The sequence below is a fragment of the Pelodiscus sinensis genome, chromosome 17 (assembly GCF_049634645.1).
Source record: "Pelodiscus sinensis isolate JC-2024 chromosome 17, ASM4963464v1, whole genome shotgun sequence".
Taxonomy (NCBI): Eukaryota; Metazoa; Chordata; order Testudines; family Trionychidae; genus Pelodiscus; species Pelodiscus sinensis.
The window spans coordinates 7,109,514-7,136,052 of NC_134727.1; the positions used below are offsets into that span (position 1 = coordinate 7,109,514).

The window sequence follows — 26,539 nt, forward strand, 5'->3', positions numbered from 1 at the left end:
ACCCCTTTGGTTCTCAAAATATGTTCTCGCACCCCTTATTAAAAATTGTAGAAGTAGGTCAGTTCTTTAAACCTAAGATCTATCCTAAAAATCTGGCATGTCTCGCACCCCCAAATAGGGCATCTCGCACCCCCAGATGGTGCGTGCACCCTAGGTTAAGAACCACTGGTCTAAAGGGATAAGAATGAGAGTAGCAACCACAGTATCAGTATTTATGGCAGGGGTGGGCAAAAGGGCGTCCGCAGGCCAGACCCGGCCCGCCAAGTGGGTGGATCTGGCCCGCGGAGGTTCTGCTCCTCCTCCACCCCCAGGTCAATTAGGGTCTGGGGGCAGGGGAGCGCCTGAAGCCTTCTACACTCTGCCCCTGCCCTGTGAGCAGCGCGCGGCACTTCCAAGCACCGCATGCTTCTCGCAGGGCGGGGGCAAAGTGGAGAAGGCTTCAGGTGCCCCCCCCCCAGCCTTAATTGGCTGGGGGTGGGGGAGCGCAGGAAGCCTCCTCCCGCCCTGCCAGGAGTATGTGGCATTTTGAAGCACCGCGCGCTGCTTGCAGGATGGGGGAGAGAGCGGACGAGGCTTTGTGCGCTCCCCTGCCCTCAGGCCAATCAGGGCATGGGGGCGGGGGAGCTGCGTGAAGCTTCCTTCACCCTGCCCCAGCCAAGTGAGTAACCCCGGGGACTTCAAAGTGCCACATGCTCAGCGCAAGGTGGGAGGAGGCTTCGGGAACTCCCCCGCCCCCAGATCCTGATTGGCCTGAGGGTGGAGGACTGTGCCAAGCCTCTTCCAGGGCATAGATGCTTAGTGGGAAGGGGGGAGAAAGGGGCTTCTGCACCCTCAGACTAATTATGGTCTGTGGGTGGGGGAGCCCTGTCCCTTCCTGTTTAGGCCCCGCCCCTTCCTAGGTGGCCCAAGGCTAATTCAAAAATTTTTGAAGTGGTCCACAGGGAAAAATGATTGCCCACCGTTGAGTTATGGGGTCTAGCAATGTGCACAACTCTTGCACTCTCTCGTCAGATGCTGAAGCTATAAGCTGTAACCAGTTAACCAATTAAAAGGGGAGTGGGTGGGTGGGAGGGTGCTCCAGCCCCAGTGGAGCAGTCTCTGCCTGTGGGGCACCTGGGCTCCCCAGGGACAGAGGCTGCTCCGTTGAAGCATCCCCTGCCTTCACGGTGTCCAGGCTCCAGATGCCAGAACAGCCCCTGTCTGCAGCGTGCCCCCCGGAAGGAGGGTGGAACAGCCCCCTGCCCACAGTAAGTGGGGAGCTGCTCCCATCCCCATCAGTTAACCAGAACCGGTAAGTATCATCGGTTAACGAATTAACCTTTCACACCCCTATTCCTTATGCCAACAGCAGATCAGAGGTAGCCTGATATCTGTAGGTTATAGGAGGATGGGTGAAAAGATAACTTAGAAAAAGACAATGATAAAGTGTGGCTGTTATTTGTGGGCTTGTATTGTTTTTATTTCTTTGACCCCATCTAGCTTTAAAGCCCCTTTAGTCTTTTTTAAACCGAAGCTCATCCCAAAGATGCTGCTGAAGGAAGTACAGCACAAAAGGCAAAGATGCTCTCTTTCAGAAGAAAGCTACTTTGTCTTTTTTTCGCTTGGGCATCTCTACTAATTTTGATGGTGTGCGCGCTGCTTTGTTTGTTTGTTTGTTTTTTGTTTTTAATCATTGGCTTGACTAAAGGAGGCTGAATCTGAGTTCGCCACTGGCTTGCTCTTGTATATTAGCAAGGCATGTATTGCAAGCCCTAAGATTCAAAAATTTGGTCCAGCTGTTGGCCCACAGGCCAGATCCAGGCTTTAGGGCAATTCTGTCCAGCTCCTGAATGTGCATTTTAGAGCAAAATGGCATCCTTGCATAGTGTGACCTTGCATGTGCAGTGCTTGCAAGATCATACTGTGTAGCGGATGCTATTTTGGACCACCTAAGTCATGCAAGATAGAATTGCATGCCTCAGTAACAAAGTCACAGTGCCCCTTTAAAGTGGGCTGAAGTTACCTGCTGAAGCCCCTCTAGACCTATTCAGACTGATGGCACTGACAAAAAAAACCTTTCCTAATTGACTGGTTTAAAAAATAACTGCATTATCACCATTATCCATATGAAAATATCTATAGTAACAGGACAATGTACAAAGCAGGAAAAGCTTAGCTAGCATTTTAGTAATTTAAATAAGGATCCAGTCATTATTCAGTAGTTTGGTATTTTCTGTAATAACATTAATCACTATGGATTAAATTGAGCATCATGTGGCTATAGTCACTAATTCTACTGGAATATCACGTAATATAGCTATTTAATCTATCATAATTTTCAAGCCTTGATCATGGTATTGATGCTGATATCTGATGTGATTAGCATTCCTCGGATGGCCCTTTTGGATAATGAAAATGTTCTAAGTTTGTCTGTATGGCAAAGTTTGTCTTGGGGACTATGCAGGTGTGACTCCAGCATGTATTAGTATGCAGTGTTTTAACTCCCCTGTGTGGACATTAACAGGAATGTTGTGAGCAAGACACGAGAAGTCATTCTTCCGCTCTACATTGCGCTGATTAGGCCTCAGTTGGAGTATCGTGTCAGTTTGGGGCACCATATTTCAAGAAATATGTGGAGAAATTGGAAAAGGTCGAGAGAAGAGCAACAAAAATGATTCAAAGTCTAGAAAACATGACCTACGAGTGAAGACGGAAAGAATTGGGCTTGTTTAGTTTAGAAAATAGAAGACTAAGAGAGGATATGATCGCAGTTTTTCAAGTACTTAAAAGGATGTTACAGGGAGGAGGGAGAAAAATTGTTCTCCTTAGCTTCTGATGATAGGACAAGAAGCAATGGGCTTAAATTACAGCAAGGGAGGTTTAGGTTGGGCATTAGGAAAAATTTCCTGTCAGGGTGGTTAAACACTGGAATATATTGCCTAGGGGGTTGTGGAATCTCCATCCCTGGAGATATTTAAGAACAGGTAGACAGATACCTGTCAGGGATAATCTAGACCAGGACTACTCAACATGCGGCTCATGGCCCATTTGTTTGCAGACCATGGCGTGGTTTGAATTTATAAGGGGCTCAACACGTGGCCTACAGGTGGTATCCTTTGGACATGACCTCCACTGGAAACACACTCCACAACGGCGAGGTGGGGTGAGCATTGAAAGACGCAAGCAGACAGGCTGGAACAAATGGGTACACGGTGTTGGCATTTCTAGTCCCAGGGAGGAGATGCCAAGAGCACTGGGGCATTATGGGAAATGCTTTGTATTCATGCCCATCAGTGTGAAAAGCTATTTGCATATATTTGCATATATATTTGCATGTATATGCAACCGCACTTAAGATGCGGCCTTCAGCACGTGCTGTAACATTGGGGCTCCCGGGGATTCCAAAGTTGAGTAGCCCTTATCTAGACAGTGTTTGGTCCTGCCGTGAGGGCAGGGGACTGAACTCGATGACCTCTTGAGGTCCCTTCCAGGTCTATGATTCTATGATTATAGGTGTGATCTAAAAGGTACCTAGTTTATGTTAATGTTGTCCTCCTTAAACAGGACTGGTTTAATGTGAACTAAATGCTTTTAGTTGGAACTCCAGCATAGCCACATGGAAGTCAGAGAACCCCTTACTTGTATATGCCCGAGTTCACGCCTCTGTAATCCAAGCTGTGGGGCTGTGTCGTCATAGCCTCCGGCCCTCAGGTCGGGTTACCAGGTGTCCGGTATTCTACCAGACAGGCCGGTATTTGCGCTCTCTGTCCAGTAAAAAAAAAACAGAAAATACCGGACACGTGCAATGTCCAGAATTTTCTGATTTTTCCGGCTGCGCACCAGACGGAAGCCAGGTGTGGGCAGGGGGAGCAGCTGGAAGGCGGGGCCACGAATGGCGCTAGGAGCCTGTGATTGCGCAGAAGCCTGGTGGGAGCGAGGGGGAGTGGCTGAAACTCCCAGCCACTCCCCCCGCTCCTGCCAGGTTTCTGTGCAATCACAGGTTCTCAGCTCTGATCGTGGTCCTGCCTCCCAGCCTGGGCGTCCCAGCTGGCAAGCGGGGCTGCGATAGCCATTCTGGGCACGTCAGAAGCCTAGCGGGGGTGAGGGGAGTGGCTGGGAGGTGGGGCACGGTCAGCGCTGGGAGTTCTCTACAATCATTTCAGCTGCAGGATAAAAAGGAGTTCTTTTAAATTCTTCTGTAGCCTTAGCTTTAGAGGAATAGACAACAATGAAAATAGCATGCACATTTTCACAATTATTTCTAAGCCTCTTTACATTGAAATGGTGTAGGATGAAGACTGTTTATAATAAAGTTAAGTATTATACATAGCATGTATGTTTATGGCAGTGGGGTTTTTTTTTGCTCAACAAATTTTTAACCTGCGTGTTCGGTATTTTTTTGGGAGACCATCTGGCAACCCTACCCTCAGGTTCCCAGATAATGGCAGGGAAATGGGGACACACACAAACATGTAACAAAAGCTAGTAAACAGGGGCTTAACTCTTCAGTCTTAGTTTGGCTTAGGAGCTTGTTCCGGAACTTGAGTCAGTATTTGATGCCTCCTAGGAGCCGCTAGCTCAAGTGACCCAAAGTTCCAGGTCCCTTTACATAGTTCCAGTTACCCAATGTGCCTCATTTCCTTTGGCTGCCCGCTTTTGCACCTGGTCCCTGGAAATGAACAGCAGCTGGGCTGGCCCAGGCCTAATGGCAGCCATTTCTCATGAGCAGCAGATTTAAGAGGAATCCAGCTTCTCTCATCAAGATGAGGAGAGGAAGCCACTGCTTAAGATCTTAGCTTTTCCCTGGACTCACTGGATATATGCATAGGCCTGCAAAAAAGGAAAACAAAACACTTGTATGCAACTTAAATACATCAGGCTCCCCTTCTGACCACAGCTGTACTGCTATCCAACGCTTTCCCCCGCCAATGCTGCTGTAACTTTCTAACTACATTTCTGGAAACCGGGATGCTCTCTCTAGTTCTAGTTTTTTAGCTTTGGCTGAAGACAACACTGAGCTTTCATTTAGCATTTAAAGTTCATGTGAAGACGTAAGTCCTTGTGCTTTGAAAATATTTAATTCTGAACTGTTTTGACAAACCTGGACAATTAATTCCAAGCTCTTAAAGCCCATCTGAAAAAGGGTGATTTTTTTTGTTTCTCCTTCTTGACTTCCTCTCTGTAATTCTGCATGGACAATGTGTTGCCTAATCTTAAAAAAAAAAAAATCCTATTTCTCAGTGATTTGAGCTGTTGCACTCTAAGTTATGCACCTCTTTGCATCTTCCTCAGATATATTTCCATTCTGGTAACGCCTCAGCGCGTAGACAACTTCTTGGCTGTTAAAAGGGATGGTTCTAGAATGCTGTCTGAGTGCGGAAATAAGTCAAAGGGGAAATCCCTCCCCACCCCAAAACCATTGAAAATGTTATAGCACCAGACCTATGAAGCTCAGGACTGAAGTGCCTCACAAATAGCCTAGTTTAAATGAAGAAATAACCTCAGTTTCTCTTATTTGTGATCATCAGCTGGATAGGGTACTTGAGTTTTCTTTACAGACCTTTTTGTCTGAGGGGACTAGATGGGGCGTACTTACAGCAGCCATTTTAAATCCCTCGTGGCGTTGCTTGCCGGCAATTCTGCCCACTGGTTTTCTTCTCTTACTCAGCCTGTTGTACTTGAGGGAGAGAAGGCAGCTTTATTCATCTCCCGTTATAGAGGAAATAGTGTCAGCCCTCAGACCATTGCTACTTGAAGATGAAAAAGACATTGAAGATGGCACCTTGAATCTATGTGCATGGATCTGAAGAGTTGACAGCTCATGAAGATGCTGGCTTGGAAGCAGGCTGGCCATAGACAATACAGATGGCCCTATCTGCTTCCAATTGAACCAGAGAAGATAGTAAGCATCTTTCTTTCCCCCATCCTCCTCCCAGCACATGACACAGCTGGGAGAGAGGCAAGAGGGGGAGATAAAATGGGTTGGTAGGGCTATTAGGGCCTGTAAGGGCCTTCAGGGGTATTTATTTTTAATAAATGTGAGACACTTGTCTTTTTATGTCCACAAAGTCACTGCACTGCAAGCTTTAGTTTTCAGGATCTGGTTTAGAACTGTACTCCTTGAGACTGGATGACTTGGAGATTCATTAGTTTACTCTAGGGGGAAAGATGTGAGTCAGCTAGTTTCGGGGATGGACGTTCATATAAACTTGCATCAGAAGCAAAGCACTTTAATGAAACCAGAACAAGTAGCTAGTTAAAGCAGGATGAAAGTGAAGTCATAGATGATCACTTCCACAGGATGGTAAATAGCAGAGGTGCATGGCTTTTGCCTGACCACAGCCTCCTTCTTCCTGCTTCTTCCACTCTATTGCCATGGCTGGTAAGAAATTATTAGTAAACCTGATCTTGAGGTGATATATCACTGTATTTGTATATTCCGTTAACAGGTTGTCCTGTGCCCTGTCCTTATTTCAAGAATGGATATAGCAATAATTTTTAATCACACATTTACTCTTATATGCTCCCTAAAGTTACTGACTTAGCTCTCCCTTCAGTAAAACTGAATGCATATTAATTAGTGTACAAAACATATGGCAGTTAGTGGTAGATTACATTTAAGTAGCTAGTTGCAAACAACTGGATTCATGCTGAGAAAACCTTCAGTTTTTTGAGACCAGGTTGTTAATGATAAACTGTTGCTTGGCTGCTCAATGGATTTGAGGGCTTACATGTGTAAGGGGACTGTTACCCCTTACTAAAACTCTGTGGGAGTTTTTTTGGTTTGCCAGCTCCCAGTTTCAGAAGGGGAAGGGTTCATGAGACTGACAGACCCCAGAGACAATGGAAAGCAGCCAACACTCCAGCTCAGCCTGATTGACAGGTTGGACAGGCCAGTGAGGAAGGGGAGAGGCCAGGCCCCATCCTCCCCTTGAGCTGGGATTATTCTGGCTCTCTCTGAGCAAACAGAGAGTTGAGAGACAGCCCAAGGAGTGCAAGCTGTGTGCAGAAGAAGTCCTGCAAAAACAGGGAGCTGAGAGACAGCCCAAGCAGTGCAAGCTGTGCTGAGGGGCAGTTTTTGCAGCAGCTGAGCCAGATACACACAGCTCAAGGAGCGCAGACCCTGTGTTGAGCAGCAGACTGGCAGTGCTCAGAGAGCCAAAAGGAACAGAAAAGCAATGCAAGAAGCTAGAGACTGGCCACACAGCACAGCCTGCAGCTGGATGTGGTGAGCAGCGGGGAACTGCAAAGTGTGGGGAGAGGCTCTGGACTGGGAGAGGGGTCTGGCCACTTAGAGCTTGAGGCTGTGTGGTCACTGCCAGAGCAAGCGTGTCCAGCCTGCAGCCCCCCCCTCCCCCTCCTCCCCCGCAGCACATCCAAGGCCTCTAAGGAAGAGACTGTAGACTGTCCTTACACTCTGCAGGCTGCTGTTTTGATGCCCCTGTGCTAGAGAGCAGGGCTGTGTGTTCTCATTTAACCATTCTCATTTTTTCTTATTCTTTTCTCTTTAATCAGTTGATGTTTAATAAATTGTATTTGCTTTGAACCTTATGAAGTGATCACTGGGCCAAGAAGGCCTGCAGTGTGAAGAGAGCACCTCGGAGTGGGGACACCCTAACTCCTGCCCCTAGTGACTGCAAGGTCAGGGATTAAGTCCCAGGAAACCTGGGCCCAGCCTTGTTGGGGTTTCAAGGGCTCTGGTACTCAGGAGAGTGGAGGAGGAGCCCTCAGGATCAGGGAGGCCGTGGGGTAAAGGAAGTGGGAGCGGGGACTCAGATCCTTTCGCTGGTCCATTTCACCGGGGTGCTATAGAAGCCAGGAAAGTTCCCCACAATAGCGGGACCATTCCCCCGCTTACACATGGGAAAAACGTGAGATTGAAATCACAACATGGCTGCCACTGTTGACTCTTTGGTGTGCTTGGTGGTGGTGCATAGTCTCAAAAGTTAAGGAAGAGGTGGGAGATTTTTCAAAAATTAAGTAACTAGTGTTTTTGTGCTTAGCTCAAAACTAACTTCCCCTGTTGCCTTTGAAGCCTGAAATTGCATAGATGATACTACTCTGACACCCTACTCACAGTGTCTTTCTAGAACATATAGTCACCCAGGTAAGACAAAACAGAATCAATTTAAATTACTGAGTGTACATATTATGAATATACGTGATAAATAGAAACTGCTTCGCTTCCTCCAAAGGACAAGTGACTAGCTAGGCCCACTGTGCTAGTTTCAGGACATTTCTATTATATGATGACTGCAGGTAAGGCTGGGATAAAAGAAGAGATGTTGTCACAAAGCATCAGGCTTGAAAGAAAAATTGTTGCAAATATATTTTTGAGAAATCCTTCTTAATGACACAAATTGTATGTGAGGCCTGGAAAATACACAGGACAATATTAAGTATGAGAACTTCATTTTGAAGGGGTCTTTGTGTCTTCATGTCTGTATCTGACATGCCCAATGCAAGTTTTGCTTTGTATATCATATACTGGTGATTTTGCTTTAGGAACTTTTTGTGAATTATTACTTTGTTTTTACAGTTAAATGTATTGTTCAGTTCGGGGGAGGGGAGGGAGATGTTTTGCTTTGAATCCGCGTGAAATATCTGGATGAAATGTCTTTTGAAGTTAGTTTTCTTCACTTAAAAACTAGCCAAGGTGCTAATTCAATAGCAGTGCCCTGGTCAGTTAGTAGGATTATTCTAAGAGCACAAAACCAAACACCCTTGTCCAATCCCTTGCTCCTTCCCTGAGGCTCAGCCCCTGCAGTGCTGATTGGAACCTCTAGGATTCTGTTTAGATTGGGTGTTCCGGTTAAAAAAAAAAACAACCTAAATACCTGGCAAACCTATCAGTCAGCCATGTAAAGTATCCAGCCTGCCAAAAATTGGGTTGGTTAGCTGTGATAAACAATGTTCAGGGTGATGTAGAAGACAAGTGTTCAGATTCCATCTAGTGCTCCTGAGATGTGGTCATTGCGAGTTACAGATGGTGGCGTAGTAAGTGTTTGAAATGGGAAGCAGACCCTGAAAAACTGGGGCAGCCATGTTATTTATATAAGATAATTGTACGCTGATGAGTGAAGCAACACTAAAACAGAATACACTTTATAGGAGATATCTGTGGTACATGCCAGGGGAGGGGAGAGAGGACAATTCCACATGGAGGGGAGAAGGCAGGACCAAGTCATGGCAGCAGAGGAGTCAGAGTTCTTGAAGCACACAACAGAAATCAGAGCCCCGTTCTGTTTCTATAAATGGAAATGAATGTTCAGAGAGGTGAAGTCCAAGAAGCAAAGACCATTGGGAAGGTAAGAAGGAGGTGGGTGGAAGTTCCTTGGATAAGAGCACAAAAGATTTTAACAGAGAAAGGCCCCTCGATTTCAAGGGGTTTAAGTACATGGTGGTTTTTAAATTACTTCATGCCACAAGCTAGAAATTGCTATACTATATTTAGATTGTATTTATTCCAATGAGTTTTTGAATAGCTGCCTATGTGAACTTATGAATTGCTAGAAACTTTGCAAAATGCATGTCTCTTTGGGCTCTCGCATGCCATGAAAAGGGCGGTGACGATTCAAAGTTTTGGTGTGATTGACATTGCTTTTTAAATTAAACAAACAACTGAACTATTGCTTTCCATGAAGATTGCCCTGCAGTTCCTAAATGTAAATCAGGGGCTCAGTGCAAAACAGTTTCATAAGCAAGAACGGTTACGATCACATGCCATGCCAAATCTGAAGTGCAATTTAAGTAGCATGTGGGAAACCAATCTTGTTTACAATAACTTCTGTTGCATGGTGGAATTTAAAATGGACTTAATCCATAAGGAAGTGTGCTGTAAAATAGGTCAGCTCAGCATCTTTCTACCACGCAGCCAAACCAAAAAAGGAGGGCAGAAGGAGTTCAAGGGAAGAAGCTACATGAGACATTAGGATTCATGGAGAGTCCACACCACTCTGATGAATAACTGGAAAGTAATCCTCTTTGCTGAAGTCAGTAGAGAATTTTTTAACATTTCAACTGTCTTATTAAAACTCTTCACTACTCTTGATAGTTGTTTTATAGCTACTTGCTTATTAGGTAGTTGAGGGTTGCACTCTTCTAAGGATGGCCACAAGCCTTCTAGGAAGAGTTCTAAGCCAGTGCATGAGCCAGAGAATGCCCCAGCTCTGTCCTGGTGCTGTCTGAAAGCATCTTCATTTATGGATGATGGTTTCATATTAAAAAAGCAATATGGGACAGGCTCCATGACTACAGCTGGTGAAATGTTATTAGTCATCTGTATGAACCTTTTTTGTTAGTGCATAGTTCAGAACTGGATCCTGGTTTTTTAACTGAATTATACTTGGGCACCAAATGGTTAATACTTTTGCTTTGAAGGCTCAGCTGCAAACATGGAACACAGCAGTACGGCTTTTGCTAAATCTTAAGGCAGCAGCTAAAGAAATGCTCTGCATAATCATGCAATGTTCCAACATGTCAAGATACATTAAATGGCTTTACAGTCCGTCAAAGAAAGCCTTGCTCTCCCATTCAGGCATGAACTTCACAGAAAGCATAGGTGGCTCATTTCCTGATGCGTTAATTTCAAAGTTCACATTCTCAAGGCTGTACAGCACTCCTCCACTGCCTGCTCTGCTATGCTCCCCCTCCTATCTTTTGAGTTCTGTCCCATCCTTTCTTGCTGGCTCTTCAACTTGCCAATTCTCCTTTATGTTCCAAGAGCCTCTCTGAGGTTCCTCAAGACCCTGTTTAAAATTCTGCTGCTTTGGAGAAAACTTCCTATGTTAATCCCATGCTTGATGTCACTAAATTGTTCCATGCATCAACATATTTAAGCTGCGGGGAGGTAGGCACAGACCCCTATTCCCATTATTGTGCTTGCAAACACAGTTAACCTCACATTAATGTTGAACATATTCTAACAAATCCTTGAGTTACATGGATTGGGAAGGATAAGCCATTCTTATTCATTGTGAGTAGAAATTAACCTTACTTTTAAATGACATATATGCTTTGGTGAGTGGAGACGGGATTATTTTAGAACATTGAATCTTTACTGCAACGTACCCTATTTATTCACTATGAAAGTATCTTTCATTGAAATTAACACAATATGAGTTAGTATATGTGAATTCACTTAGGCTACATCTACACTGCATCATTTTTGTGGAAGAGGAAATACAAATGAAGCATTCATTAGCATTTCTCGCACTCTCATTTGCATATTCTCTTCCGATCCTTTTTGTGGAAGATTTTTTTGCGGGGAAAAAAATGCAATTAGGGCCATTTTGCGCAAAAAAGCCCTTTTGCGCAAGAACCCTTATTCGTCATTAGGAACCCTTATTCCTCATCAAATTCCTAATTAGGAATAAGGATTCTTGTGCAGTAGGTTTTTGGGGGTTTTTTTGCACAAAATGGCCCTGTCTACACTGCGTTTTTTTTCCACAAAAACCTCTTCTGCAAAAAGGATCTGAAGAGAATATGCAAATGAGAGCACGAGAAATGCTAATGAGTGCTTCATTTGCATTTCCTCCTCTGCAAAACCCTGACAGTGTAGACGGAGCTTTAGTCACTAGGGAAATTAATAATGAAATCTGTAAATAAAAAGTGAAACAAGCTATGAAATGCACCTATATGATTACCAAAATGATGCAGCAGTTAGCTAGTGGAAATGTTGCCTGTTGGAGCAAAGGTACTCAAATCTCTCACATTCCTGCCTGTACCGTTGTTTGGGCTTCAATCCAGACATGCTGGATTGATGTAGTAACCACCTACTCGTCCATGGAACCAGCTGGTGTATGTTGGATGTAGAAGAGAGAAGGGGGGCTGCTGTTGCCTACAGAGAGTATGCAATTGCTGTAGGAAAATTAAGTAGGAATGCTTAATTTTAAAAAAGTACTCTGACTTCTGGAAAGAAATAGCATGAAGTTCTAAATGGAGCCAAAAAATAAGCAATGCTCTTGTAGACACCACTGTAGAGTTCTAGACAAGTTTCTCACATGAAAGAAAATGGTTCCTAAGCTAAAATGGCAGAAATTACTGCAATCGCTATTTTTTACTTTAAATAACATGTGCATCTGAGATTCTCCAGATGAAGCTGTTTCTGCTATCGCATAATCATAGAACACTAAAATTGGTAGGGACCTCAAGAGGTCATCGAGTCCAGTTCCCTGCCTTCATGGCAGGACCCAGTACGGCCTAGACCATCCCTGATAGATGTCTATCTAATTTGCTCTTCAGATGTTTCTAAATATTCTTTGTGGTTTGGTCTGAAAGCTTGAGGTCAAGCTAATCTGCAAAATGAGTCTTACTTTGCACCAAGAAAATAGAATACTAGAAATGCAGGGCTGGAAGGGACCTTGAAAAGTCAAGTCCAGCCCTTTGTGCTGAGACAGAACCAAGTAAACCTGGCAGGTGTTTGTCCCACGTGTTCTTAAAAACCTCCAATGATAAGGATTACACAACCTCCCTTGGAAGCGCATTCAAGCGCTTAACTACCCTTACGGTTAGAAAGCTTTTCCTAATATCCTACTTGAATCTTCACAGCTGCAGATTAAACTCATTGCTATTTGTCCTACCTTTGGTGCTCATGGAGAACTACTGATCATAGTTCTCCTCATTTCTTATTGAAGATGGTAACCAGGTCCCTCTTCAGTCTTCTTTTCTCAAGACTAAATTTGCCTAGTTTTTTCAGCCTTTCCTCATACCCTTCTATTTCTTGCTGCTCTTCTCCAGGCCTCTGCAGGCTTTCTGCAGTTCACATCTGTCCTGAAGGGTGGAGCCCAGTATTCGACACAAGAGTCCTGCTCAGGCCTCACCAGCAGTGCTCCTTGGAAGCTGTGCTCTTGTGGAGACACTCAGGAGAGATTCAAATGCCGCCCCACTGATTGGCAGAGCGCCCACAGCTAGGTTTTTGTTTCTACTGGAAGTGCACATTTGCACATGCCTCAATGAACACAGCAAAATGTATTCTGCACAGAGATGGAAAAAGTCTGCACATGGATGGAAAAGATTAGAGGGAACGTTGCTCACCAGTGCTGAGTAGAGCAAGGTCATTCCTTCCATTGGCAGTCCTGTTAATACACGCCAGAATGGTATAAGCCTTTTTCCCAACTGTATCCCATTGCTGACTTAGTGTGCTCCGCCAGGGCGGGGAAACTTTTTTGGGTCTGGGGCCACTGACCCACAAAAAAATCAGTCGGGGGCTGCACACAAGTGAGAAGTGAGAAGACACTCCTCACATTCCCCTTGCGCACCAAAGCCTAGGAGGGCCCAGGCTAGTAAATTTTGTATGCTCCAGCGCAGTGGGTCAGTGGCAGTGGTGCTGGAGCTCCAACATGGGTTCCCCAATGCAGGGGGGATCCCTGAGCCGCAGGGGCTGGATCCAGGCAAGCTGGGGGCCGCATCCGAGAAGTTCCCCTGTTCTACGCCCTAGTCAATTATTCCCCAGTTTGTAGCCATACATTTGATTTGTTTTTCCTTTCTAGTGAAGTACTTTGTACATCATTAAATTTCATCGTGTTTAATTCAGCTCAGTTCTACAATTCATTAAGATCATATTGAATTCCTACTCAATCTGATTTTACATGTTGTTACATTGGCATTTTTATGTTGTCAACAACAACAAAAGAGTTGATTAGATTCAAAATTGGGGGAGATTAAGAGCAGGGTACATCACAGCTCCAAAGTCACACACAAAGTCTTCTCCTTTCTATACACATTTGCACATTTTATTGGGAACACATTACAAATTTTGAAATGGTTTTGCTTGATTACATTGTAGGAACCAATTCTGGTAGCACATGCACTGTTCATGGTCTGTTTATGTTTGACCTACTCTTTTATTTTTATATTTTTAATTGCTTTTGGTTTGTTGTTATTTTGTTTATAGTTAATGGTTTTGTTGGTGTTCTCCCTCTTATCTTAGCTGGCTCAGACATTTTGTCTTTCAGCTTGCTGCCCTGTTTGCTTAGCTTACTTAGCACAAACATTCTGCTTCCAGCCTGATCACTTATTTACCTCCCTAATGCTTTGTTCCAAAGAATGAGGCCTCCGGGCTGCCCCACCACCTCACGCTCAGTGTCTAGTTACTCAAATTAAGTCCAACCTCCCTACATTCCACTACCTTTGTTTTTTGTTTCCGCTGTTAGTTGGGTGATGGACACCATTTAAAAAAAATAGTTTGAAATTAGTGATATTAATGGACAAGGGAGGAATAGGTACAAACAAAATGGTTACCAATGACACAGTATCCTTCAACTGCATGCTTGGACATAGGGCATGGCTCCCAAACTGAATCAGAGGGGTGAGATTTAGACAAACTCCATTTGCGTTTCCTGGCATGGCATTGTCCCCACCAAAAAGTCTGTAGTATTTCAGAGCACATGGGCTGTGTCTACACTGGTGCGATCTTGCGCAAAAGTGGCCACTCTTGTGCAAAAACTTGCTGCATGTCTACACTGGGCATGTTCTTGCGCAAGTACGCTAACGTTCTAATGTATGAAATCAAGGCTTCTTGAGCAAGAACTCTGACGCTCCCGCTCAGGAATAAGCCCTCTTGCGCAACTGTTCTTGTGCAAGAGGCCAGTGTAGACAGGCAACATGCATTTCTTGCGCAAGAAAGCCCTATGGTTAAAATGGCCATCAGAGCTTTCTTGCGCAAGAGAGCATCTACACTGGCATGGATGCTCTTGAGCAAAAGAACATGCCAATGTAGACACTCTCTTCTGGAAGAGTTTTTGCACAAGAACTCTTCCGCAAAAGAGTTCTTACGCAAGAAGCTGCCAGTGTAGATGTAGCCATGCTGTGTTCCTGAGTGGTGCCATCTCCTTCACTTCCTTTGTAATGACTGGTTAGTCCAACCTTTCTTTTTTGTGATTGGGTTTCTTTAAGCCAAGCATTGGTAGAACCATCTGTGCTTCGCTCATTTACAGCAGGCTGTTTATTTCATCTGCTTGCATGATCATTTTCAAACCGGGATAATGCTGTTGGTAGGCCTTATTTTTCATTGTATTCATACTGTTAACAAATACCATTGTTTTGGGGATTTCCTCTCCATCTAGGTATAGCAAATAGAATTGCACAGTTGAATTATTAATTCATGGGTGCTCAATGTCCAAGAGTTTCTAGCCATGTGATTTTTTTTCACTAACATTCTTAATTTTCTTTTCCATTAATGTGGTCCAGATAAGTGTGCTGTTTAATAGTCTTGACCACTCCTGCTGCTGTATTTATTCTATTTCCTGTTTTAGGTGCATAGCAAGTTTGGTAACGTATGCTGTCTGTAATTGCTCAAAAGCATTATTTAATGAGTTAATTAAAGTATTTACAGGTATATTCATTCATTTTAAAGTTTGCTCAGTGGAATGCATAATATTAATAGATGATACCTTTTGCTGTGAGGTGAAAGTACAATCCTTCCTTCTTCTTTAATGGCTTGACCAAATTTATAAGTTAGCGAGTTAATTCTAAGGTTAATGTTTTCATGTTTCCTATAAAAATGTTTGTAGGACTATTTACTGGTAGCATCCATGAATTTAATAAGAGTACATGTCACTCTATTTTCTGAGTCATTAAGGAAAATATTGAACACTTCCAGGCCTAATCTTTGTGGGACCCCACTAGCTATATCCTCCCAGTTTGACAGCAGCCGTCAGTAACTACTTTTGAGGATGGTTTTACAAGCAGATGTACACCTATGTTATAGTACTTTAATTTTGACTGAATTTCCCTCATTTGCTCATGAAACTGTCATATGTTACAGTGTCAAAAACCGAACTAAAATCAAGATATAGCATGTCTGCTGTTTCCCCCCCTCCATTAGGCCAGTAACCCTGTCAAAGAAAGAAATTAAGTTGATTTCGCTGTGCTGTGCCTCCTGTAGATGCTTGCAAATTGTTTAATAACTTTTCCCAGTATTTTTCCGGGTATCAAAGTCAGGCTGACTAATATATAATTCCCCAGAGTCTCGTTGTGTCCCCTTTTAAAGATATGTGCTATATTTGCCCTTCTCTAATTTTTTGGGAATTCACCAGTCGTCCATGAGTTCTTGAAGATGCTTCCAAGATGGCTTTAGCTAGTTCCTTCAATACTCTAGGATTAGTTTTGTCAGGGCCTACAGACATCTATCTAACTCATCACAATATTCTTTAACCAGCTCTTACCCTCTTTTGGCTTTAATTCCTCTCCCTTGCTGTTTGATATTAATGATGTTAAGCATTTGGTGACCATTAACTATTTTAGTGAAGACTGAAATAAAATAAGCATTGAACTCTTTCGCTTTCTTGACGTCATCAATTATTTGTTCTCCTTTCTTCACTCAGTAGAGGATCATATCTTTTTCTTGCCCCTAATCTATTTAAAGAACCTCTACTTATTGTCTTTTATGTCCCTATGCTAGGTGTAAGTCATTTTGAGCCTTAGCCTTTCCAGCTCGGTCCCTACATCCTAGTGCTATTCCTTTGTACTCCTCCTTAGCAATTTGTCAATGTTTCCACTTTTTATAGTATTCCATGAGTTTAAGTGCGCATGATGGACACACAATGTTCCCATCTCCCCTTCACGTTGAGATCATTGCAAGTTTGACTGAACTCCATTATCCCTTGGATTTACTTCCCTTGGTGCCTGACCTATCTACACACCGAGTTTGTTGAAATTTGCTTTTTTTAATGTCAGCTGTGCATGAACTTTTTCCATTCATAGGTGGAATAAATGTTTATGTGCACTGAGACATATGCTGATGTGCACCACCAGTTTCTACACATGCTGCTGGCTGTGGACAGCTGTGGTTGCTCTGCTAATCAGTTGGGTGGCACTGGAATTTCTCCTGAGAGGCTGCACAAATGCACAGCTTACCGAGAAGACTGCTGCTGTCCTGCTGCTGCTGCACTCCTTCCTTTCCTTAGGATCATGAAATCAATCAGTTCATAATCGTTTTACTCACATTGCCTTCCACCTTGAGATTCACACCCAATTCCTTCCTCGTGGCCAGAATCAAGTCTGAAATTGCTGTCCCACTGCTTATTTCCAGATGGGTGGAGATGGGGGAGTTGATCCCAATACATTCCAAGAACTCGTTGGAAACTTTTGTGTTGTGCTGTATTTTCCAGAAGAGGTTTGGGTGAAGTTCCCCATTACTAACACATCTCGTGTTCTGCATATTTCTGTTAATTGTTCTAGACATGCATCATCCACCTTCTCTTCCTGATCTGGTAGTCCACAGTTGACCATTACTATGAGATCACTCCTGTTTTTTACCCTCTTTATCGATAGCCAGAGACTTTTAACTAGTCTGCCATTGTCCTCATTTATACTACAGAGCCCGCAGAGCGTGTAACCGCTAAGATGTTTTAGCAGTTACATGGTTACAATATTAAACAATTTTTAACATCCCCAACTCTTATGTTCTTACATTGTGTATCCTTATTTAGTCTCATGAAATACATAAAACGCAACAAAAATTCCTGACAATCCTTTTGCCACATGAGAAAGTGAGTTTAGCAGTTTTATGTGTGACCCTGGGTACACAAATTCACTGTTGGAAATGGATGATGTGAGGCACTTGGCTGAGAAATGAGACCTAATATACTTGGCTGTGTCTAGACTGGCCAGTTTTTCCGGAAAATCAGCCACTTTTCCAGAAAAACTTGCCAGCTGTCTACACTGGCCGCTTGAATTTCCGCAAAAGCACTGACTTCCTACTGTAAGAAATCAGTGCTTCTTGCGGAAATACTATGCTGCTCCCATTTAGGCAAAAGTCCCTTTTGCGCAAAGCTTTTGTGCAAAAGGGCCAGTGTAGACAGCTCAGATTTGTTTTCCGCGAAAATGGCGATCGGGGCTTTTTTGTGGAAAAGCGCGTCTAGATTGGCATGGACACTTTTCCGCAAAAAGTACTTTTGTGGAAAAGCGTCCGTGCCAATCTAGACGCTCTGTTTCGAAAATGCTTTTAACGGAAAACTTTTCCGTTAAAAGCATTTCTGGAAAATCATGGCAATCTAGACGCAGCCCTTAGGTTTTTGGACAGAACCATGATTTTGGAATAGAATACAAGGGAAATCTGATAACTTCCATCAACTTGAATTGCTAGTCTGCATTCTAAAATCTCACCTCTGCCACTGTTCAAGTGCTGAATATTAGAGTTGATGGTTATCTGGGGGAGCAGGTGAAGGAAAGAAGTCAAACAGATGAAATTTGAAGTGATTATTCAGTTGGCATTCCAGCAGGCGGTTTGAATCAGCAAAATCTATAGTGAAGCCCTGATAAACAATACAACTTTTGTTCCCAAGAATATGAGTTGCTTGAGTTATTTGGAGGAAGTAGCCTGATACACAATACTAGTCACTCTTTGTTAATGAATCAAAGGTTCAGCTAGTCAACACTTTAATTCTACTCCGGTAAATTAGAGAAGGGAGATTGTCCACCAGATGGGCCTTTCTGATGAACAAATTCTGTCAGCTCTCTAAAAAATGGATTAGCATACCGCACGGTGCTTTCCATGGACTTCAGCAGGGACTCACAAACTTGCCTTCCTCATGTGAGAGTTCTCTCTTGTCCCTGGAATTGAATGGTGATTGCAGCATGGTTTGACATGAGCCTCAGATGAATGCTCTGGATGTGGTGGGCCTTGGATCCAGATGACGGTTTTAATAACTGCTGACTAGGTGCCTGAAGCAGTACAAGATGCTGAAACTTAAGGCAGCCTTTGTCGTGGAGACATTACAAAACTTGAGGTGAATACACAAGACAAGATGTCCTGTAACGGAGTAGGTAACTGACTCGGAGTTCATGTGGATTTTTTTGATTATTCTGATATAACTTTGGTCAGCAGAAGTATATAGACACTGTATTCAGGCTAGTGTGTTTCAGTAACTGGGGACTCTGGAGGAGTTAGGTACTGACACCAGGATCTAGATGGACACACTTCCAGGGCCCCGTGCCCCAGAAAGGTGTCCAAAGTTGGGGGTGTACACTCCGCTACAGAGTTAGGTCGGTAGAACGCACTGACTTAAAAACTCCGCCTCCACAAGAGGTAAGATGTGCAGGTGTCTGGTTTTCAACACCACTGACCAGTCTGTTGAAAGTCCAACTGGGAGCTGTGTGGCGTAAGAGCGGCCCAGTCAGAGGCTGCACCCTGACCATCTGACTCCAGATAGGGTGCAGGATGGGGTTCCAAACTCCCTCCCAGACCCCACACCCCCACTTCACCCCCTGCCCAAGGTCAGAACCCTCTCCTCCATCAAAGCCCCACCTGCATCCCAACCTCTTGCCCCAGGTTGGAGTCACCTTGTGCACCTAAACTCCCTCCCAGAACTGGCACCTCTCCCATACTTTAGCCTGCTGTCCAAACCCTGAGACCCACTTCTACATCCAAACTTTTTCCTGGAACATGTATCCCAAACTCCTTTTGGACCCCAACCCCTGCCTCAGCCCTGAACTCCCTCCTGTACCCAAACTTGCTCCCAGAGCCTGCACCCTGAACCCCCTCCTGAACTCTGTACCTCTTGACTCCAGCCCAGAGCCTCTTCCTGCATCTCAAATCCCTCATCTCCAGCCCCACTCCAGAGCATGAACCTCCAGGCAAAGACCAAGCCCCTTCCCTGGTCCCAATCTCTACCCCAGTCCAGTGAAAGTGAAGGAAGCTGTGGGAAAGTAAGTGACAGAGGGTAGGAATGTTAAAACGGTTAACTGGTTAAATGCTAGCTCTTCACCGGTTAACTTAGGGCCTACCACCATGTCCGCTGATTGGCTATGAAGTCCTACCACTGGTCCTGCTGTGGTCCTGGGGGGTCTCACCATCCAGCCCACCCTCCCCTCTGTGGCTGGGGCTGCTCTGGAACCGCTCCGATGGCTGCCACCGGCGTTTATCAGCAAAGACCTGTTAATCAGTAAGCTTCAGGCTTACTGGTAGGCACACCGGTTAACTGTATAACACCCCTAACAAAGGGAGGGTGTCTGAAGTTTGCAGAGGGTGGGGTCTCAGATACAGGGCAGGGGTGAGGGCAAAGGTGGGACAAGGGTGTTTGGTTTTGTACAGTTAGAAAATCGGCAATTTAACAAGAAGCATAGAGTTGCCGTTGATGTAGTTGGGTCGACACCATGTCAGCGTAGCCTTGTGTTGACTGTAGCTGGCTTTCAGAAGCTGTCTCAAAATGCCTCACGTTGACAGTTCAGTCCGTACAAGTGCTCCCAGTGAGGATGCATGCCAACAACACAAGGAGTAAAGTGTAGACATGGATGAGTGATGCAATTACAACAGCAGCTGAATGCCGACATAAATTAGGTTAACTTGATTTTGTAGTGTAGACATACTAGGTCACATATCATAGCTCCAACCATTGTTTGCTCCTGGTTATTGTTTAATATTGCACAATATGAGAAATTGGTCTGGCATTTCATCTGAAGTATTTCTTAAATCTCAACTTTAACCCCTCACCCAAAAAGTACTGTGACTTAATGGTGGGAAGCAGGGGTTAAATTACCTGCATAGAATATGCTTGGCAAGGCATTACTGAGAATTGAAGCCAAAAAACCTCAGTCTCCCCCCCTTTAATTAATTATGGTGTGTGTGTGTGTGTGTGTGTGTGTGTGTGTGTGTGTGTGTGTGTGTGTGTGTGTGTGTGTGTATAAATTGATGTGCACAGACAACTAGAAAAAGTAGACAAATGAGTCTATTCTTCTAAGGTGCGTCTACATTGCACCCGTAGCTCGAAACAAGCTATGCCATTTGAGCTACGCAAATTGTGTATCTTATTTCGATGTTATTTCAGAATAGATTATTTTGAAATTTGGCGCTGTCTGCACAGCGCTTATTTCGAAATAAATTGCTATTCTGAAATATTCCTTACTCCCCATGGAATGAGGCTTACAGGGACATTGGAATAGCGAGCCCGTTATATTTCAAAATAATGGGCGTGTGCAGTAGACGTGGAATAGTTATTCCGGTATCCCAAAATAATGCTGCAGTGTAGATGTAGCCCTATTGATGTGCTGGTATGATTCTCACGATGAGGGTGAGGTTTTTGGAAGAACAGATTCCCAACTTAGGTTTTGAAGGGTTTGGATGGCACATAAGAATAACTGTAAATTGAAAATTGTTCAGACTGTGCTGGAGGATAGAAAAATGTATGTCGTTCTGATGCTATTTGAAACTGCATTATGGCATGCATCATGGAATCTTGGAGACACTTGAAAATATTATTCACATGTCTGGCTTGAGTTCACTAAATTCTCTTCAAAGAGGAATGTAGGATTAAGCAACTCTGAAGAATGCTTGCTTTGGAACAGGGTTTGCTCCAGTTGCTTTGTTTTGCAGCTTGCAATGAGTCTATGCATTGTGTGACTTATTTTTCAGCACATTTACCAAATATGTATCAAATTATATAGTTATTAGTGCATGGGAGGCAATGTTTATGGGTAAAACATCCTTTAAAGTAACAGCTCATTCTGAGCTTACTTTATTGATATTCACACAAAATATGGCTATCAGGCCACTGCAATCCATATTTAAGTTCCAGCAGAAATTATTCCATGCCATTGTTTGTTTATTTGCTTCCAAAAGGTGCCACAAAACCTACATTAAAAGTTAATAGTGTTTTTATACCGCTCTGCTTTATATGTGGCATGCCAAAAGAAAAATAAATTATCCCAGAGAGTCATAAGAACCAGCCGTCTTACTAGAATTGGTGTTGGTCACAACCTCAATCCACTCTCCTGTGGGGAAAGGTGAATAGTGTTAACAGAGCTACTTATGAACCGTCAGAAGAGAGTTCAGCTCATGACTGCCAGCTTTCCTATACCTCGCGTTATATGGGAGAGTGTTCTCTGGACACGTAGCTTAGCACAATATTAACAGGGCTCTTGTGCATGCAGGGTGAAGTTTAACACGGTGAAAAGGGTTATAGCTGGCCCTGAATGCAAGACTTCTGCCCCGAAGGGATATTTGTCCATAATGAATGTATACTGCTCTGCATGAAGCTATGTTTTAAAAAAATGGAGAATGTATTAACTATAAAGTAAAAGACTCTTTAGACTTGCCGTATAGCTTTCCAAGTGTCTCTGCATGACTTGATTTAAAGGATTTTCCACTGAAAGGTACTTTGGCATAGCCACCAAAAGACGTGATCAATCCTAATTTTAGGTTTTTTTGCTTGTTTGGAAGTGAAAGCCAATGAAGATTAGAGGTTAAGCTTTAGGTTATTGCTGCTGGAACACGCTAGCGATCCCACAGACACCTACTAAGCTTTTTATAAAGGAAATCTAAAATGATGTTTTCCCGCAAAAGTGTTGCATATCATGAAAAACAATTTAATCAGAAGAACTAATTAAATTTGGCTAGCAGTTCATGCTATCACTTTGGCCTTGTCAGTGGTTCATCTCTCCTGAGTGTCTAAATTAGCAGAAAGTTTCAAGAGCTGCTGTTGAAAGCAAGCAATAAATAATTGCCATGGGAAATTATAGGTGGGTCTAAGGTAGCTGAAGGACTCATGAACCCCTGAAATCCCATTGACGAACCTAATCCCAGTTAATAATTAGCCTAAGCCAGAAGAGCTCACCTGGACACAGTTGTTTACAAAAAAGTGCGCATCTTTAATTTTTTCTCATAGATTATAGGGCTCGAAGAGACTTCAGGAGGTCATCAAGTCCACACCGCCCCCCACCCAAAGCAGGACCAATTCCAGCTAAATCAACCCAGCCAGGGCTTTGTCAAGCTGAGACTTAAAACCTCTAGGGATGGAGATTCCACCACCTCCCTACGTAACCCATCCCAGTGCTTCTCCACCCTCCTAGTGAAATAGTTTTTCCTAATATCCAACCTAGACCTCTCCCACTGTAACTTGAGACCATTGCTCCTTGTTCTGCCATCCGTCACTACTGTGAACAGCCTCTCTCCATCCTCTTTGGAATCTCCCTTCAGGAAGTTGAAGGCTGCTCTCAAATCTCCCCCTCACACACAGACGCACACTTTTCTCTTCAGCAGATTAAACAAGCCCAGATCCTTCAGCTTCTCCTCATAGGTCAGGAGAGCCCCCTAATCATTTTGGTTGCCCTCTGCTGGACCCTCCCCAATGCGTCCACTTCCTTTCTATAGCGGGGGCCCCAGAACTGGACGCAATACTTCAGATGTGGCCTCACCAGAGCCGAGTAGTCTCCAGGAGACTTGGCTGAACAATGAAGAAATTGTTTAAAAAAACCCAATCATTTGTCAGCTAAATAATAAGTAATATGACTCAGCTCTAATGTCCGTGGAAGTCAGTGAATTACAGAGGGGAATTTATCTAACTGGAAAAGAACAAACTGTTGCATGGTAAATAATGAAACTCAAGTGCAGGAACTGATCAGTCACCATGTTGAAAGATAACTTTGGGATTCTGCAGCTATCTTGGATAATAGGAAGGTCTTTGAGTTTTGCCGTGGAGAGAATAAGCCTGATTCTGGGCCAGCAGGGCACTAAGCACTGAATGGTCCTTCCAGGTCAGGGGTGGGCAAAAGGGCCTCTGCGGGCCGAATCCAGCCCACGGAGGGCTTGCTGCTGCTCCTCCCCAGGCCAATTAGGGCCTGGGGGTGGGGGAGTGTGTGAAGCCTCCTCCCACCCTGCCAGGAGCACATGATGCTTTGAAGCGCCGTGAGCTGCTCGCAGGGTGAGGGGGAGAGCGGAGGAGGTTTTGTGCGCTTCCCTGTCCCCAGGCCAATTAGGACCTGGGGGCAGGGGAGCTGCGTGAAGCTTCCTTCACCCTGTCCCAGCCCTGAGAGGAGCCCACAGCACTTCAAAGTGCCACATGACCCTCGTAGGGCAAGAGGAGGCTTTGTGCAGTTCCCAGGCCTGGTTGACCTGGGGGTGGGGAAGCATGCCAAGCCTCTTTCAGGGCATAGGTTTCCAGTGGGAAGTGAGGCCAATCATGGTCTGGGGGTGGGTAGCCACGCCCCTTCCTGTTTAGGCCCCGCCCCTTCCAGGGTGGTCTGGGGCTACTTCAAAAATTTTTGATGTGGCCTTCGGGCAAAAATTATTGCCCACCCCTGTTCTACTTTGAAGTAGGAATAAGAGATCCTCTGGAATAGGGCTTTATTCCGGAGGATCGGGCCAGTCTAGATGCTTTTTTCCGGCTTTTCCCCAAGCCGGAAAAAAGCGGCGGACATGTTTATTTAAATCCCGCGGGGGATATTTAAATCCCCCGCGGATTTCCCTATTCTGAAGTTGAAAATTAGCATGCCCCTTTCGGAAAAGGGGCCAGTGTAGACGTAGCCCCTCTGTATAGGAGGCAGCAATGCAGTGTGGCAGCAGTGGGGGTCTGAGCTCAGTTACAGTATGATGATGAGGTGTTGTTAAAACTACTTTGACTCTTTAGAAAATCCCTGCCTAAGGGAATTGAACACCTAACACTACTGAAATGCAGTATAGTTAAGCTGAACTGCGAATCATACTCTTCTTCTGATTCCTTCCCCGTCAAAGAAAAGTTTAAAAGTAGCACCACTGGGGTGAAGCAAAATGTATTAGTATTAGTAAATCTTTACTCATTTTAGATTTTAATTGGAAAACTGGTTTGTACAGTTTTGAGTGCCAATAAACAAATGCTCAGGTGAACAATTTGCATTCTCATCAAGCAGAGTTTTATGCATCTGTTAAGGTGCCTAAACATGAATATCTGTTTTCTTTTCTGTGCAGGGACTTAGACAGAAATAATATCTCAAGAATCACCAAGATGGACTTTGCTGGTCTGAAGAATCTCCGTGTCTTGTGAGTATAAAACTATTTCACCCTTCAAAATGCTGCATTTGAACATTAGTCTTCAAAAATAAGTGCCAGAAGAGATGTGTGGTTCTGATGCTCATATAGTATAGAGTTATTTGCATCTTCTAGTCGTGAACTAGCAACCACATCAGATACATGCACAGTTTCCAATGTAAAACACTAATGGTAGTTTTATGCCATGCTGTGGTATAAGAAAGAAACTCTAAATTATTTAAAATGGGTGTTACTTCATTAGTGTCTTTCTGCTTAGCTTTTAATCAACATTGTGATTAAAACTTTTCTTTTTCCACCATAGAATACATTATACTTCAGTTAAACCATTCAGTTCTATTAAACCACTATCAAATGTCTCTTTCCATTTTGGGATGATTTAAGTTGTATTCCCATACAGAACACAGCTAACAAGTAACTTGGAGTTGTCTAAGGAATAGTTGACAGTTTAAGGTCACACCTAAAGGAAACAGTCCATACCTCCCGGCAGAGTGTAAATGATTAAAAACAATAGTCAGTTCTAACAGCTGTGGGTCCAATCATTCTCCTGAGAAGAAATTATCAAAGAGGTAGAAATTATTTTCCACAGTTCATACTAGGAACTGTTCTAATTTGCCTGATGTGAAACTTTTAATTATCACCCCTAATTTAATTTGCTGTCATTTATGATTTGTATCAATTATATATATTGTCATTATACATAAATATGTTTCTAGAGAAGAGTCTTGGGCATCAAGTTCTAAAAGTACAAATGTGGGTGACTTGAGTTTTCAGAATCAGCATGTTGCTGCTGCCTCAGTTGGCTTACTGGGAAAGACACAGTTTGGATGAGATGGAAGTGTGCATAACTGGAGAAAATTCAGTAAAGGAATCACACATCATTGAAACATAATCAGATGAGAGTGGGAAAAATATCCTTGCTGTTCAACTTTGAACTTTAAAGTATAAATTGTCCATTTATTAGTTCTATGGCTTGTATATCTGTCTGGGATCAAAGAGAAGGGATGAAATCCTGAACCTGAAGTTCTTCCTGCCACGTTCTAATCCTCACCCCACTCCTCATCACCACCCTGGCTGATAATACAGAGCAGCTGGGAAGCACTTGAAATTTAACTGGCAATTTTTTTGTCAAGAGTTCCCAGCCAGATTTGCAGAACTAAATCCAGAGAATCTGGATAGCCTTCAGATTAATAAAATATTTGGGCTCAGATAATGAACTTATTGTCCAGATCAAAGCTTTGCCTACACAGAGGCGTGGCTCCAGTATGTGCATGTACAATTTCTAATGCAAATGCCAAGAATTTGAGGTGCGTGCCTTAATAAAACATAAATAATGGAGGGTAAGGAAACTAAGCTACAAGAGAGGCAGAAGTTAGTGAAAGTGGTTCAGTAAAGTTTGAAGACAACTTTGAAGACCTTTCCCATTGCCCATTGAGCTGAATAGTAAGATTACCATTTGTTTTGTGCTATGTCTACACTGCACTTTTAATGTTAAACTTTTGTTGGTTGGGGTGTGAAAAAGTTCTCCTCCCTTCCCTCCCCCGATCAACAAAATTTTAACAACAAAAAGCGCCAGTGTGGACAGCACTTTGCACTGCATCCCTTGTAGTGCTACAGCTGTGCCACTGAAAGTACACTGTGTAGATATAGCCTTAGTCTCAAGTATGTATTATGTGTTAGATTGGATCCTATATAAGTCACAGATCAACGTGGCACTGTAACATTGCAATGTTGTAATTGGAGCTGAGCAATACTAATAACCATGCCAGACTTATCAGAAAGTTTGTATTTGGTTTTCTTTAACTGACTTCTTGATTTTTT

General features: G+C 43.7%; 1 protein-coding gene across 1 annotated transcript in view; it reads left to right on the forward strand.

Annotated features, from left to right (window-relative positions):
• SLIT3 (slit guidance ligand 3) overlaps positions 1-26,539 on the forward strand; it is a 795,269-nt gene that overhangs the window by 7,831 nt on the left and 760,899 nt on the right. The window contains exon 2 of the mRNA XM_006115755.4: positions 24,641-24,712. Within this exon, the coding sequence (XP_006115817.1) occupies positions 24,641-24,712 (72 nt within the window). The remainder of the gene's footprint in view (positions 1-24,640; positions 24,713-26,539) is intronic.